Raw genomic sequence first — 17,481 nt, 5'->3', positions numbered from 1 at the left:
TGACCACTGACCACACTGACCGCTGACCCCGTATCCCCCCAGGTGACCGCTCGGTGGCCATGGTGACATCGCTGGACGCCTCCGGCCACGGCCTGGCCTGAGCGCCCCGGCCTGGACATGCGGCCACGCGGGGGAGGGGCTGGGGACAGCGGGGACAGCGGGGACAGCGCCCGCCGGGGCGCCGCGACCTCCCACGGTGGCACCGGGACCTGCTGTGGGGACATTTCCCACGGTGGTGGCACCTCCCATGGCTTCGGTTCCCACGGTGGCACCTGCAACGGGGACATCCGCAACAGCGGTGGCACCTCCCGTGGGGACATCTCCAGCAGTGACATGTCCAGCAGTGGTGGCATCTCCCATGACATCATCACCCATGGTGGCATCTCCCACAGTGACATGTCCAGCAGTGGTGGCATCTGCCACGGTGACATTTCCTACAGTGACATCTGCAAGAGTGGTAGCACCTCCCTCAGTGACATCTCCCGCAGTGGTGGCACCTCCCACGGTGACATTTCCCATGGTGGTGGCATCTCCCATGACATCACTTCCCACGGTGGCATCTCCCACAGTGACATGTCCAGCAGTGGTGGCATCTGCCACGGTGACATTTCCCACAGTGGTGGCACCTGCAACGGTGACATCTGCAATTGGGGTGGCATCTCCCACGGTGACATTTCCTACAGTGACATCTGCAAGAGTGGTAGCACCTCCCCCAGTGACATCTCCCGCAGTGGTGGCACCTCCCACGGTGACATTTCCCATGGTGGCGGCATCTCCCATGACATCACTTCCCACGGTGGCATCTCCCACAGTGACATGTCCAGCAGTGGTGGCATCTGCCACGGTGACATTTCCCACAGTGGTGGCACCTGCAACGGTGACATCTGCAATTGGGGTGGCATCTCCCACGGTGACATTTCCTACAGTGACATCTCCAGGACTGGTGGCATCTCCCGTGACATCACTTCCCACGGTGGCATCTCCCATGGTGGCATTTCCCACGGTGGTGGCATCTGCCATGGCTTCGGTTCCCACGGTGGCACCTGCAACGGTGACATCTGCAACAGCGGTGGCACCTCCCGTGGGGACATCTACAGTGACATCTCCAGATGTGGTGGCATCTCCCATGACATCATCACCCATGGTGGCATCTCCCACAGTGACATGTCCAGCAGTGGTGGCATCTGCCACGGTGACATTTCCCACGGTGACATTTCCAACACGGATGGCATCTCCCATGGGGACATCTTCCATGGCATCATCTCTCAGGGTGACATTTCCTACAGGGACATCTCCAGCGGTGGTGGCATCTCCCACGGTGACATTTCCCACAGTGGTGGCATCTCCCATGGCATCGGTTCCTCCCAAGGGGACATCTTCCATGGCATCTCTAACACTGGTGGCATCTCCCACAGTGACATTGCCCACGGTGGTGGCACTTTCCGTGCTGGTGGCTCCTCCCATGGCATCACATCCCACGGTGGCATCTCACATGGTGACATCTGCAACAGTGGTGGCACCTCCCAAGGGGACATCTTCCATGGCATCACCTCCCATGGTGGCATCTCCCACAGGGACATTGCCCACGGTGGTGGCACTTTCCGTGCTGGTGGCTCCTCCCATGGCATCACATCCCACGGTGACAACTCCTTCCACGGTGACATTTCCCGCAGTGACACCTCCCGCGGGGACACCTCCAGCAGTGGTGGCATCTCCCGCGGTGGCATCTACAATGGTGACATTTCCAATGGTGGCACTTCCCACAGGGACATCTCCCATGGTGGCATCTCCCATGGCTTCCTCTCCCATGGTGGTGGCACCTGCAACAGTGACATCTGCAGCAGTGGTGGCATCTCCCATGGTGACATTTCCTGCGGTGGCATCTACAATGGTGGCATTTCCGATGGTGGCATCTCGCACAGGGACATTTCCCACACAGGTGGCATCTCCCACGGTGGCATCTCCTCTCATGGTGACTCCTCCTCTGGTAGCTTCTGCCATGGTGGCATCTCCCAGAAGAGTGACAACTCCCATGGTGACATCTCCAGTGGTGGTGGCATCTCCAATGGCGGTGGCATCTTGCATGGTGACATTTCCTGCGGTGACATCCCCCACGGTGGTGGCTCTGCTCATGGTGACATCTCCCACAGTGGTGGCATCTCCCACGGTGACATTTCCCATGGTGACATCTCCCACGGTGGTGGCCCTGCTGATGGTGGCACCTCCTGTGGCACCACCTCCCAGGGTGGCATCTCCGAAAGTGACACCTCCCGTGGTGGCATCTCCAGTGGTGGCATCTCCCAGGGTGACATCAGCCACAATGACGTGTTCCATGGTGGTGGCACCTCTCACGTCATGACGCCCCATGGTGGCACCTCCAATGGTGACATCTCCTATGGTGACATCTCCCATGGTGGTGACATCTCCAACGGTGACATCTCCTATGGTGACATCTCCCATGGTGGTGACATTTCCAATGGTGACATTTCCAATGGTGACATCTCCAATGGTGACACCTCCAATGGTGACATCTCCCACATGGACATCTCCCACTGTGGTGGCATCTCCCATGGTGGCATCTCCAACAGTGACACCTCCCATGGTGGTGACATCTCCCAGAATGGCGTCTCTCACGGTGACATCGGCCACAGTGACATTTCTTATGGTGGCGTCACCTCCCACAGTGGTGGCATCTCCCATGGTGGCACCTCCAGCAGGGACATCTCCAGCAGGGACATCTCTGACAGAGGTGGCATCTCCCGTGGTGTCACCTCCCATGGTGGCATCTCCAACAGGGACAACTCCGACAGGGACATCTCCCACAGTGGTGGCATCTCCCCTAATGACATCTGCCATGATGGTGGCTTCTCCAACAAGGACATCTCCAACAGGGACAACTCCGACAGAGGTGGCATCTCCCATGGTGTCACCTCCCATGGTGTCACCTCCCATGGTGGCATCTCCCATGGTGGCACCTCCAGCAGGGACATCTCCAACAGGGACAACTCCAGCAGGGACATCTCTGACAGAGGTGGCACCTCCCCTAATGATGTCTGCCATGATGGTGGCTTCTCCAACAGGGACATCTCCCATGGTGGCACCTCCAGCAGGGACATCTCTGACAGAGGTGGCACCTCCCCTAATGATGTCTGCCATGATGGTGGCTTCTCCAACAGGGACACCTCCCATGGTGGCACCTCCCATGGTGGCATCTCCCGTGGTGGCATCTCCCGTGGTGGCACCTCCAACAGTGACATCTCCCATGGTGGTGACGTCTCCTGTGGTGACACCTCCCATGGTGACACCTCCCATGGGATTGGCACCTCCCACAGTGACATCTCCAACAGTGGCACTTCCCATGACGGTGCCACCTCCCATGACAGTGACACCTCCCATGGTGACATCTCCCATGATGGTGCCACCTCCCATGGTGGTGGCATCTCCCAGGGCTTTGAGACCCCCCATGACGGTGCCACCTCGCATGATGATGTCACCTCCCATGATGATGACACCCCCCATGACCGTGCCACCTCCCACGGTGGTGACATCTCCCATGACAGTGCCACCTCCCATGGTGACACCTCCCATGACAATGCCACCTCCCACGATGGTGACATCTCCCATGACCGTGCCACCTCCCGCGGTGGTGCCACCTCCTACGGCTTTTCCACCCTCCCCCTGCCCTTCCTCCTGCTCCTCCTCCTCCTCCTGGTGCCCTGCCCCGTCCCCTCCCTGGCCGCCACCTTCAAGGTGGGCGTGCTGGGTCCCTGGAGCTGCGACCCGCTGCTGGCGCGGGCGCTGCCGGAGGTGGCCTCGCGCCTGGCGGTGGCGCGGCTCAACCGCGACCCGGCGCTGACCGCCGGCTACTGGTGGGACGCCGTGGTGATGTCCGAGGCCTGCGCCACGCCCCAGGCCGTGGCCGGAGTGGTCAGCGCCGAGCGCTACGCCAGCGCCATCGTGGGTCCCCTCAACCCCGCGGCCTGCGGCGCCGCCGGGCTGCTGGCCGCCGCCTGGAACAAGCCCTTGGTGTCCTGGGCGTGCGGCGCGGCCGGAGCGGCCGGAGCGGTCACTCTGGTCAGGCCGCTGCCCGCTCCGGCCGGCGTCCTGCACGCCGTGCTGCGGTATTTCCGCTGGGCGCACGTGGCCGTGGTGGCCGCGCCGCAGGACCTGTGGGTGGACACCGGGCAGGAGGTGGCCAGGGAGCTGAGGGCCAGGGGGCTGCCGGTCAGCGTGGTCACCGTGGCCGGAGAGGATGAGGAGGAGGCGGAGGAGGCGCTGAGGAGGGTCCAGAGGGCGGACGGGGTCAGAGGTGAGGGACGGGGGTGGCAGGGAGGGGCTGGAGGGGGGATGGAGGTGGAGGTGGGATGGAGAGATGGGGATGGAGGTTGGAGGGAGATGGAGATGGAGGTGGAGGTGGGATGGAGATGGAGGTGGGATGGAGATGGAGATGGAGATGGAGGTGGAGATGGAGATGGAGATGGGGAGATGGAGATGGAGGTGGAGATGGAGGTGGAGATGGAGATGGAGGTGGGATGGAGATGGAGATGGAGATGGGGAGATGGAGATGGAGGTGGGATGGAGAGATGGAGATGGAGGTGGAGATGGAGGTGGAGATGGAGATGGAAAGATGGAGGTGGAGGTGGAGATGGAGGTGGAGGTGGGGATGGAGAGATGGAGGTTGGATGGGGAGGTGGAGGTGGGATGGAGATGGAGATGGAGATGCCCTCCCCCTGCCCTTCCTCCTGCTCCTCCTCCTCCTCCTGGTGCCCTGCCCCGTCCCCTCCCTGGCCGCCACCTTCAAGGTGGGCGTGCTGGGTCCCTGGAGCTGCGACCCGCTGCTGGCGCGGGCGCTGCCGGAGGTGGCCTCGCGCCTGGCGGTGGCGCGGCTCAACCGCGACCCGGCGCTGACCGCCGGCTACTGGTGGGACGCCGTGGTGATGTCCGAGGCCTGCGCCACGCCCCAGGCCGTGGCCGGAGTGGTCAGCGCCGAGCGCTACGCCAGCGCCATCGTGGGTCCCCTCAACCCCGCGGCCTGCGGCGCCGCCGGGCTGCTGGCCGCCGCCTGGAACAAGCCCTTGGTGTCCTGGGCGTGCGGCGCGGCCGGAGCGGCCGGAGCGGTCACTCTGGTCAGGCCGCTGCCCGCTCCGGCCGGCGTCCTGCACGCCGTGCTGCGGTATTTCCGCTGGGCGCACGTGGCCGTGGTGGCCGCGCCGCAGGACCTGTGGGTGGACACCGGGCAGGAGGTGGCCAGGGAGCTGAGGGCCAGGGGGCTGCCGGTCAGCGTGGTCACCGTGGCCGGAGAGGATGAGGAGGAGGCGGAGGAGGCGCTGAGGAGGGTCCAGAGGGCGGACGGGGTCAGAGGTGAGGGACGGGGGTGGCGGGGAGGGGCTGGAGGGGGGATGGAGGTGGAGGTGGGATGGAGAGATGGGGATGGAGGTTGGAGGGAGATGGAGATGGAGGTGGAGGTGGAGATGGAGGTGGGATGGAGAGATGGAGGTGGAGGTGGAGGTGGGATGGAGATGGAGGTGGAGATGGAGATGGAGGTGGAGATGGAGGGGGAATGGAGGTGGAGGTGGGATGGAGGTGGAGGTGGAGATGGAGATATGGAGATGGAGGTGGGATGGAGGGGGAATGGAGGTGGGATGCAGACGGAGATGGAGATGGAAAGATGGAGATGGAGATGGAGATGGAGATGGAGGTGGAGATGGGGATGGAAAGATGGAGGTGGGGATGGAGATGGAGGTGCAGGTGGGATGGAGAGATGGAGGTTGATGGGGAGGTGGAGGTGGAGGTGGAGAGATGGAGGTGGAGATGGACATGGGGATGGAGGTGGAGATGGGGATGGAGGTTGGAGGGAGATGGAGACGGAAAAATGGAAGTGGAGATGGAGGTGGGGGTGGAGATGGAGGTGGAGGCAGGGATGGAGAGATGGAGGTGGGATGGACATGGGGATGGAAGTGAACGTGGAGATGGAGGTGGAGGAGGGATGGAGGTGGAGGTGGAGATGGAGGTGGAGGTGGGGATGGAGAGATGGAGGTTGGATGGGGAGGTGGAGGTGGGATGGAGATGGAGATGAAAAGATGAAGGTGGAGATGGAGAGATGGAGGTGGAGATGGAGATGGAAAGATGGAGGTGGAGGTGGAGATGGAGAGGGGATGGAGAGATGGAGGTTGGAGGGAGGTGGAGCTGGAGATGGAAAGATGGAGGTGGAGGTGGAGAGATGGAGGTGGGATGGAGGTGGAGACGAAGGTGGAGGTGGAATGGAGATGGAGGTGGGATGGAGGTGGAGGTGGAGATGGAGATGAACATGGAGAGAGGGATGGAGATGGAGGAGGGATGGAGGGATGCAGGGATGGATGGAGATGGTGGACATGGGATGGATGGATGATGGAGGGATGGATGGACGGATAGATGGATGGATGGACGGATGGACAGATGGATGGATGGATGGATGGACGGATGGACAGATGAAGGGTGGATGAAGATGGTGGACATGGGCAGATGAAGATGGTGGACATGGATGGATGCATGGAGGGACGGATGGACAGATGAAGGGTGGATGAAGATGGTGGACATGGATGGATGCATGGAGGGACGGATGGACAGATGAAGGGTGGATGAAGATGGTGGACATGGATGGATGCATGGAGGGACGGATGGACAGATGGACAGATGAAGGGTGGATGAAGATGGTGGACATGGATGGATGCATGGAGGGACGGATGGACAGATGGACAGATGAAGGGTGGATGAAAACAGACACAGCCAGAACAGCTGAAGTCCAGGCGCGGTGCCCGGCGCCACCACCCCACGCCCACGTCCCCGTGTCCCCGCGTGTCCCCGCGTGTCCCCCGGCAGTGGTGCTGATGTGCATGCACTCCGTGCTGCTGGGCGGCCGCGAGCAGAAGGTTCTCCTGGAGAAGGCCGAGGACCTGGGCATGACGGACGGCACCTTCGTCTTCGTCCCCTACGACGCGCTGACCTTCGCGCTGCCCTACCGCCGCGTGCCCTACCCCGTGCTGGCCAACAACACCAAGCTGCGCCTGGCCTACGACGCCGTGCTGACCATCACCATCGACTCGCCCGACGCCTCCTTCCACGAGGCCCTGGAGGAGGCCAAGGCGGCCTACGAGGTCCCCGCCAACCTCGACCCCGCGGAGGTGGGGCTGGGGGGCATCTCGAGGGGGTTTGGGGGGGTGTCTGGAGGGGTTGGGGGTGTCTCCAGGGGGTTTGAGGGCATCTCAAGAGCTTTCAGGGTGTCTTGAGAGGGTTTGAGGGCACCTCAAGAGGTTTGGGGGCATCTCGAGAGGGTTGAGGGTATCTTGAGAGGGTTTGGGGGCATCTTGAGAGGGTTGAGGGCATCTCAAGGGGGTTTTGGGGTACCTTCAGTGGCCCCCGGGGGGGGGGGGGGGGGGGGCATCTGGGGGGGGTTGGGGGGGGTGTCTGGAGGGGTTGGGGGTGTCTCAAGGGGGTTTGAGGGCATCTTGAGAGCTTTCAGGGTGTCTTGAGAGGGTTTGAGGGCACCTCAAGAGGTTTGGGGGCATCTCGAGAGGGTTGAAGGTATCTTGAGAGGGTTTGGGGGCATCTCAAGAGGGTTGAGGGCATCTCAAGGGGGTTTTGGGGTACCTTCAGGAGATTTGGGGCATCTCCAGGGGCATCTCTGGAGGATTGGGTGGACATGGCCACCAACTAGGGATGGAGGTGACTGTGGCCAAGGGGAGATGACCATGGCCAGTGGGAGATGACTGTGGCCATCTTGCCTTGACCATGGTTGATGGGAGATAAGTATGGCCAGCACAAGATGACCATGACCAACATGAGATGACCATGGCCAATGGGAGATGACCACAGCCAATGGGAATTGACTGTGGCCATCTTGTGTTCCCCATGACCATCTTGGTTGACCATGGTCAATGAGAGACAACCATGACCATCTTCATTGACCATGGCCAATGGGAGACGACCATGACCACCTTGGTTGACCATGGCCAATGGGAGACAACCATGACCATCTTCATTGACCATGGCCAATGGGAGACGACCATGACCACCTTGGTTGACCACGGCCAATGGGAGATGACCATGGTCAATGAAAGATGACCATGGCCAACACAAGCTGACCGTGGCCACCTCCACTGACCACGGCCAACACCAAACAACCACACCCAACCCAACCCAACCCAACCCAACCACCCCGAGCTGGCCACCCTGGCGTCACCCCCACGTCCCACCTGTCCCCCCGCCAGGTCCACCCGCTCTTCTCCACCATCTACAACTCCATCTACTTCCTGGCCACGGCGGTGGAGGCCGCGCGCCGCAGCGGCCGCTGGGTGATGGGCACCAGCGTGGCCGACCACGCCCGCGACTTCCAGCTCCAGGGCTTCTGCCAGACCTTCACCGTGGACCAGGACGGCGACGTCTCGGTGCCCTACGTGGTGCTGGACACGGACGGCAAGGGCCACCACCTGTGGGCGGTCTACGGGCTGGAGCCGGGCACGCGCGGCCTCAGCTACCGCAGCCACAGCCCCCACTGGCCCCACAGCGCCAGCCCGGCCACCGACGCCGGCTGCTGGTTCGACTCCGGCGCCATCTGCAACGGCGGTGAGCGGGGTCACCCGTGGGCTGGGAGGGGAGGGGTGGTGGTAGAGGTGGGTCTGGGTCTGCTGTGGTGCCACCATGGTGCTGAACCAGTGGTCCCCTCCCTGGTCGTGGTGCCACCATGGTTGTGGTGCCACCATGGAGCTGGACCAGCCATGGTTCCCTCATGGTCGTGGTGCCACCACGGTTGTGATGCCACAATGGTTCTGGGTCATCTGTGGTGCCACCATGGTTCTGGATGATTGGGATCATGGTGCCACCGTGGTTTTGGATCATCTGTGGTGCCACCATGGTCATGGTACCACCCTGGTACTGGACCAGCCGTGGTGTTGCCGCCATGGTTCTGGGTCAACTGGGGTCATGGTGCCACCGTGGTTCTGGGTCTGCTGTGGTGCCACCATGGTGCTGGGGGCCCTCATGGTCATGGTGCCACCATGGAACTGGATGATCGGGGTCATGGTGCCACCATGGTGCTGGACCAGCCGTGGTGTTGCCGCCATGGTTCTGGGTCAACTGGGGTCATGGTGCCACCATGTCCATGTGTCCATCTGCCCGTGTGTCCATCTGTCCCTCTGTCCGCGTGTTCCTCTGTCCGTCCATCCTCTCCCTGCTCCACCGTGTCCACCCACAGGTGACCTCCAGTGCCACTGGGTGACATCGGTTCCCCGGGTGACCACATCGCCCTGGTCACCCTTGGCCACTCCCGGTCACCCCTGGTCACTCCTGGTCATCCCTGGTCACTCCTGGTCACCCTTGGCCACTCCCGGTCACCCCTGGTCACCCCTGGTCATCCCTGGTCACTCCTGGTCACTCCTGGTCACTCCTAGTTCCCCCTGGTCCCTCCTGGTCACCCCTAGTCACTCCTGGTCACCCCTGTGGTCACTCTGGTCACTCCCGTGGTCTCTCCGCAGGGATGGACGCCGGCTTCGTCTTCTTCCTCTTCCTCCTCATCGCCGCCCTCGTCACGGCCGGCGCCGCCCTGGCCTGCCACATCAGGTGGGTGGCCCTGGTGGCCCTGGTGGCCCTGCTGTCCCCTCAGCACCTCAGTGTCCCTGCCCTGGTGGCCCTGGTGGCAGCTCGGTGTCCCCACACCGGAGTGTTCCTGCTGTCCCCAATGTCCCTTCACTGTCCCCGCTGTCCCCAGTGTCACTTGGCTGTCCCTGCTGTCCCTGCTGTCACCTCACTGTCCCCTGTGTCACCTGGCTGTCCCCAATATCCCCCCATTGTCTCCAATGTCCCAAATCCTCCAATGTCCCCAATGTCCCCAGTGTCCCCAACCCTCACAGTGTCCCCAATGTCCCCTCAGTGTCCCTCAATCCCTTCAGTGTCCCAAATGTCCCCCCTGTCCCCAGTGTCCCCTCATTGTCCTCAATGTCCCAAATGTCCCCAATGTCCCCTTGTTGTCCCCATGTCCCCAGTGTCCCCAATGTCCCCAATGCCCCCAATGTCCCCAGTGTCACCCCAACATCCCAGTGCCCCCAATGTCCCCTGTGTCCCCTCAATGTCCCCACTGTCCCCAATGTCCCCGCTGTCCCCTCAATGTCCCCAATGTCCCCATGTCCCTATGTCCCAATGTTCCCAATGTCCCCAATATCCCCCCACTATCCCCAATCCAGTGTCCCTGCTTTCCCCCCTGTCCCCAATGTCCCCAATGTCCCCATGTCCCTATGTCCCAATGTTCCCAATGTCCCCAATCCCCCCACTATCCCCAGTGTCCCCAATGTCCCCAATGTCCCCATGTCCCAATGTCCCCGTGTCCCGCAGGCGCCGCCTGCAGCAGGCTCAGCTCATGAAGGGCCCCAACAAAATCATCCTGACCATGGAGGACCTGACCTTCATCAACACCCAGAGCAGCAAACAGGTGACACGGGGACAGCAGCGGGGACACGGGGACAGCAATGGGGACACTGGGACAGCAGTGGGGACACTGGGGACATTGGGGACACCATGACTGGGGACAGCAGCGGGGACACGGGGACAGCAATGGGGACCCTGGGGGGATTGGAGACATTGGGGGACACCCAGGACATTGGGGACAGCGGGGACAGCAGTGGGGACACTGGGGACAGCGGGGACATTAATGGGGACCCTGGGGACACTGGAGACAGTGGGGACAGCAGTGGGGACATTGGGGACACTGGGGGGATTTGGGACAGCCAGGTGACATTTGGGACAAGGGGGACAGCAATGGGACATTGGGGACAATGGGGACACTGAGGGTATTGGGGACATTGTGGGGACAGCAGAGACATTGAGGACATTGGGGACACCATGGGCACAATGGGGACAGTGGGGACACGAGGGGGCACTGGGGACATTGAGGACAGCAGTGGGGACATTGGGGACATTGGGGGATTGGGGACATTAATGGGGACATTGTGGACATTGGGGGGGTTGGGGACATTGTGGACATTGAGGGGGTTGGGGACATTGGGGACAGCAGTGAGTGACCCCGGTGACCCCGGTGTGACCCCGGTGTGACCCCGGTGTGACCCCGCTGTCCCCCTGTCCCCTCCCAGATGGACAGCAGCCACACCAGCCTGGCCGGGCAGAGCGGGGGTGACGCCCGCAGCGCCCACGGCACCCCCGGCCTCCCTCCCCTCCCCCTCCCCACCTGCGGGGGCGACAAGGCCAGGCCACCTCCCAGGGGACAGTGGTGGCCCCAGCTTGGGGACCCCGCCCCCGGCGATGATTGACAGCTGATCTCAGCCCCGCCCCTGAGAGGTGATTGACAGCTGATCTCAGGCCCTGGGCGATGATTGACAGCTGATAACCACAACCAGGAGATGATTGACAGCTGTTCTCAGCTGCCTAGGGCGATGATTGACAGCTGATCTCAGCCCCGCCCCTGAGAGGTGATTGACAGCTGATCTCAGCTTCTCTGGGCAATGATTGACAGCTGATTCTGGCTCCACCCCTAGGAAAATGATTGACAGCCATGCCCCACCCTGGGCAGTGATTGACAGCTGGCCCCGCCCCCAGACAATTATATACAGCTGTGCCCCGCCCCTGGCAATGATTGATTGACAGCTGGCCCCGCCCCGGGCGGTGATTGACAGCTGGCCCCGCCCCCGGGCGGTGATTGACAGCTGCTTTCCCGCAGGATAACGCGAGGGGCAGCAGCAACCTCCCCCTGCTGCTGCTGCTGCTTGACCAGCAGGGCCTTGTCGCCTCCGTGCAGGTAAGAGCGCCCCGTGGGGACATCACTGGGTCATGGGGACATTGAAGGTCTTGGGGACATTGAGATGTCACGGGACATCGTTGGGTCATGGGGACATTTTCGGGTCATGGGGACACCACTGGTGTCACTGGGACACCACTGGGACAGCGTTGGGTCGTCGTGGTCAAGGTTGGAGCGTGGGGACATTGAGGGGTCATGGGGACATTGAGAGGTCGTCATGGTCAAAGCTGGACCACGAGGACATCACTGGGCCATGGGGACATCATTGCCATTGGGGACACTGTCGGGCCATTGGACATTGTTGGGTCTTGGGGACACTGAGAGGCCATGGGGACATCGTTGGGTCATCGCGGTCAAGGTTGGACCACGGCAATCCATCGTTGGGTCTTGGGAACATCACTGGGTCATGCCCACCCCACCCCATGTCCCCTGCTGTCCCCGTGTCCCCTCCCGGTGTCCCCTGCCGTCCCCGCGTCCCCTCCAGCTGCGGGACCTGCGTCACGAGAACGTGAACCTGTTCCTGGGCTTCTTCCACGACTGCGGCATCTTCGCCATCGTGTCGGAGCACTGCTCGCGCGGCAGCCTCGAGGACCTGCTGCGCAACGAGGACATGAAGCTCGACTGGATGTTCAAGTCCTCCCTCCTCATCGACCTCATCAAGGTGCCCAAGGGGTGGCCCTGGTGGTCCCGTGGCCACGGGGTGACCACGGAGGTGGTGGTGGCCTTGGGTGTGGCCTTGGTCATGATGACCATGGTCGTGATGACCACGACCTTCGTGCTCATGGCATTGGTGACCATGGTGTTGATTGTTGACCATGACGTTGTTGACCATGGTGTTGTTGACCATGACATTGATAGTTGACCATGGCCTTGTTGACCATGGCGATGGTTGACTATAACATTGATTGCTGACCACGACGTTGATTGTTGACCGTGCCATTGCTGACCGTGCCGTTGTTGACCGTGGTCTTGACCAAGGCAATGGTCGACCATGACATTGATGGTTGACCATGGCATTGTTGACCATGCTGTTCTTGACCATGGCCTTGTTGACCATGGCAATGGCTGACCATGCCATCGATTGTTGTCCATGGCCTTGTTGACCATGGCCTTGTTGAGCACACCATTGTTGACCATGCTGTGCCATTGTTGACCGTGCCATTGTTGACCGTGCCGTTGTTGACCATAACATTGATGGTTGACCATGGCCTTGTTGACCATGGCCTTGTTGACCATGACATTAATGGTTGACCATGCCATTGTTGACCATGGCAATGGTTGACCATGACATTGATGGCTGACCATGACATTGATGGTTGAGCGTGCTGTTGTTGACCATAAGGTTGTTGACCATGATGTTGATTGTTGACCGTGGTGTTGTTGACCATACCATTGTTGACCATGACATAGATGGTTGACCATGGCCTTGTTGACAATGCCGTTGATTGTTGACCCCGCCAATGTTGCCCATGGCCTTGTTGACCATGGCCTTGTTGACCATGGCCTTGTTGACTCCGCCATTGTTGACCCTGCCATTGATTGTTGACCCCGCCATTGTTGACCCCGCGGTTGCTGACCCCGGCCTTGCTGACGGCGGCGCGGTGCCGGCAGGGCGTGCGGTACCTGCACCACCGCGACGTGGTGCACGGGCGGCTCAAGTCGCGGAACTGCGTGGTGGACGGGCGCTTCGTGCTCAAGGTCACCGACCACGGCTACAACCAACTGCTGGAGGCGCAGCGCGTGCCGGCCCCGCCCCCGCAGCCACACGGTGAGGGCAGGGCCCAGGGGCGTGGCTTCAGGGGTGGGGACTCATGGGTGTGGCATCAAGGGTGTGGCCTTGTGGGTGTGGCCTCATGGGCGTGGCATCAAGGTTGGGGTCTCATGGCTGTAGCCGCATGGGTGTGGCCTTGTGGGCGTGGCCTTGGGAGAATCAGTGGTTACCCTGTGGGGGTTGTGGCTTAGGGTGGGTGTGGCTCTTGGTGTGACCAATGGGGTGGGGCTAAAAGCAGGGGCATGGAACCCCTGAGGGAAGGGGCGTGGCCTTATGGAAGGGTGTGGCCTGTGGAAAAAGTCATGGCCTTTGATTTAGGGGTGTGACCTTTGGGTTGGGGGTGTGGCTTTTGGTTTAGGGGTGTGGCCTATGGGTGTGGTTGAGGCATTGAGAGGCTTACATTGGGGGCGTGGCCACAACCAATCCCACCGAATTAAAGGCGGGGTCTCCTTGGAGAGGGCGTGGCCTCATGTGTGGGCGTGGCCTGTCCATTCATTGGTGCCACCTCCCCTCGATGGTGGCCATAGGAAAGGGGGTGTGGCTTGTATTAAAGGGGGAGTGGCCCTGTAGTGACACACCCCCGTGTGGGCGTGGCTTCAAGCTGGGCATGTCTTACCCATGCTGGGGGCGTGGCCACACCCTCAAGCATCCTCCCATTGGCTTCTGGGTTGGAGTGGGCGTGGCATATCAGGACGGGTGTGTCCTGGGTGGGGTGGGCGTGTCCGTGTGGGCGTGTCCGAGCCTGGCCCCGCCCCCAGAGCGGCTGTGGACGGCTCCGGAGCTGCTGCGGGACGAGGCCCTGGAGCGCCGCGGGTCCTTCCGGGGCGACGTCTACGGCATCGGCATCATCATGCAGGAGGTGATCTGCAGGAGCCCCCCCTACTGCATGCTGGGGCTGCCCCCCGAAGGTGCGACCCCAAAACTGACCCCAAAAACGAGTTCCTCACCCCAAAAAACCCCCTAAGAACCCCCTGCATGCTGGAGCTGCCCCCCGAAGGTGCGACCCCAAAACTGACCCCAAAAACGAGTTCCTCACCCCAAAAAACCCCCTGAGCCCCCCCTGCATGCTGGGGCTGCCCCCCGAAGGTGCGACCCCAAAACCGACCCATAACTGACCCCGAGTGACCTCAAATGGCCCCAAATGCCCCCAAACTGACTCTGAGTGACCCTGAGTGACCCCAAAGTGACCCAAAACTCACCCATACCTGACTTGTTGACCATAACATTGATGGTTGACCATGGCCCCAAATGGCCCCAAATGCCCCCAAACTGACTCTGAGTGACCCTGAGTGACCCCAAAGTGACCCAAAACTCACCCATAACTGACCCCAAAGTGACCCCATAACTGACCCATACCTGACCCCAAACTGACCCAGAGCTGACCCATAACTGACCCCAAATCACCCAAAGTGACCCCAAATTACCACAAATGACCCTGAGTGACCCCAAATGACCACAAACTGACCTCAACTGACCCATAACTGACCCCAAACTGTCCTCAAATCACCCAAACTGACCCCAAATGACCCCGAGTGACCCCAAATGACCACAAATGACACCAAGTGACCCCAAACTGACCCCAAATGACCGCAAACTGACCTGAACTGAGCCATAACTGACCCCAAATGACCCCACCTGACCCCGAGTGACCCCGACTGACCCCGACTGACCCCGAGTGACCCCGGCTGCCCCCCACTGCCCGCAGAGATCATCGAGAAGGTGCAGCGGCCGCCGCCCCTGTGCCGCCCCGCGGTCTCGGCCGACCAGGCCCCGCTCGAGTGCATCCACCTGATGAAGGAGTGCTGGAGCGAGCAGCCCGAGAAGAGACCCACCATCGACCAGGTGTTCGACCAGGTGAGACTCACCTGGGGCAGGTGAGACCTGTACGGGTCTCTGTGTGGTTCTGTGGGGTCCCTGTGAGGTTCCATGGGGTTCCGTGGGGTTCCATTAGATTCCATGGTGTCTCCATGGAGTTCCATGAGGTTCTACGGGGTCTCCATAGGGTTTCCATGGGGTTCCATGGGGTTCCGTGGGGTTCCATGAGGTTCCTTGGGGTCTCCATGGGGTTTCCACGGGGTTCCTTGGGGTTCTGTGGGGTTCCGGGGGGTTCTATGGGATCTCCATGGGGTTCTGTGTGGTCTCCATAGGGTTTCTGTGGGGCTTCCATGGGGTTTTATGAAATTCTATGGGATTCTATGGGGTTCCATGGGATTCCATGAGATTCCATGGGGTTCCATGAGATTCCATGGGGTTCCATGGGGTTTCCATGGGTTTCCCGTGGCTCTGACCCACACCTTTTGGGGTCAGTTCAAGGGCATCAACAAGGGCCGCAAGACCAACATCATCAAACTCATGGGGTCTCCATGGGATTCCATGAGATTCCATGGGGGTCTCCATGGGATTCCATGAGATTCCATGGGGGTCTCCATGGGTTTCCATGAAGTTCCGTGGGGTTTCCATGAGATTCCATGGGATTCCATGTTCCATGGGGTTTTATGAAATTCTATGGGATTCTATGGGGTTCCATGGGATTCCATGAGATTCCATGGGGTTCCGTGGGGTTTCCATGAGATTCCGTGGGGTTTCCGTGGGGTTTCCATGGAGTTCCATGGGAGCTGACCCACACCTTTTCGGGGCAGTTCAAGGGCATCAACAAGGGCCGCAAGACCAACGCCATCCACCCCATGGGGTCTCCATGGGATTCCATGGAGTTCCATGAGGTTCTACGGGGTTTCATGAGGTTCTCCGGGGTTCCATGGGATTCCATGAGATTCCATGGGGTTCCGTGGGGTTTCCATGAGATTCCATGAGGTTCCATGGGATTCCATGAGATTCCATGGGGTTCCGTGGGGTTTCCATGGAGTTCCGTGGGACCTGACCCACACCTTTTCGGGGCAGTTCAAGGGCATCAACAAGGGCCGCAAGACCAACGTCATCGACCCCGTGGGGATCCCTGGGGCTCTGTGGGGTCTCCATGGGATTCTATGGGGTCTCCATAGGGTTTCTATGGGGTTCCATGGAGTTCCATGTGGTTCCATGTGGTTCCATGAGGTTCTACCAGGTTCCATGGCATTCCATCAGATTTCATGGGGTTTCTATGGGGTTCCATGTCGTTCCATGAGGTTCTATGGGGTTCTATGAGATTCCATGGGGTCTCCATGAGGTTCCACGGGTTTCCATGAGATTCCATGAGATTCCATAGGGTTCCATGGGGTTCCATGTTGTTCCATGGGATTCCATGAGATTCCATGGGGTTCCGTGGGGTTTCCATGAGATTCCATGGCGTTCCATGAGATTCCATGGGGTCTCCATGAGATTCCATGGGATTCCATGGGATTCCATGAGATTCCATGGAGTTCCGTGGGGTTTCCATGGGGTTCCATGGGAGCTGACCCACACCTTTTCGGGGCAGTTCAAGGGCATCAACAAGGGCCGCAAGACCAACGTCATCCACCCCATGGGGTCTCCATGGGGCTCTGTGGGGTCTCCATGGGGTTCCGTGGGGTTCCATGGGATTCCATGGGATTCCATGAGATTCCATGGGGTTCCGTGGGGTTTCCATGAGATTCCATGAGGTTCCATGGGATTCCATGAGATTCCATGGGGTTCCGTGGGGTTTCCGTGGGGTTTCCATGAGATTCCATGGGGTTCCGTGGGGTTTCCATGGGATTCCGTGGGGTTTCCGTGGGGTTTCCATGGAGTTCCATGGGAGCTGACCCACACCTTTTGGGGGCAGTTCAAGGGCATCAACAAGGGCCGCAAGACCAACATCATCGACTCGATGCTGCGCATGCTGGAGCAGTACAGCAGCAACCTGGAGGACCTGATCCGCGAGCGGACCGAGGAGCTCGAGATCGAGAAGCAGAAGACCGACAAGCTCCTGACCCAGATGCTGCCGCCGTGGGTGGCCATGGGGGGCCGGGGGTGGTCA

The 17,481-nt window shown here is 60.7% G+C and overlaps 1 protein-coding gene across 1 annotated transcript in view; it reads left to right on the top strand.

Moving 5' to 3' along the window:
* The first annotated feature begins 2,332 nt into the window (after positions 1-2,332).
* LOC121362549 (retinal guanylyl cyclase 1-like) overlaps positions 2,333-17,481 on the top strand; it is an 18,935-nt gene continuing 3,786 nt past the window's right edge. The window contains 14 exon segments of the mRNA XM_041484139.1: positions 2,333-3,646; positions 3,751-4,309; positions 4,744-5,361; positions 6,859-7,160; positions 8,247-8,601; positions 9,510-9,594; positions 10,363-10,459; positions 11,118-11,228; positions 11,702-11,779; positions 12,264-12,440; positions 13,391-13,547; positions 14,309-14,458; positions 15,256-15,404; positions 17,287-17,450. Of these exon segments, the coding sequence (XP_041340073.1) occupies positions 2,333-3,646; positions 3,751-4,309; positions 4,744-5,361; positions 6,859-7,160; positions 8,247-8,601; positions 9,510-9,594; positions 10,363-10,459; positions 11,118-11,228; positions 11,702-11,779; positions 12,264-12,440; positions 13,391-13,547; positions 14,309-14,458; positions 15,256-15,404; positions 17,287-17,450 (4,316 nt within the window).

Source organism: Pyrgilauda ruficollis, unplaced genomic scaffold, assembly GCF_017590135.1.
Source record: "Pyrgilauda ruficollis isolate IOZ18807 unplaced genomic scaffold, ASM1759013v1 scaffold634, whole genome shotgun sequence".
Lineage (NCBI taxonomy): Eukaryota > Metazoa > Chordata > Aves > Passeriformes > Passeridae > Pyrgilauda > Pyrgilauda ruficollis.
Note: the sequence above shows the minus strand (reverse complement) of the source record. Positions and strands in the feature narration are given on the sequence as shown.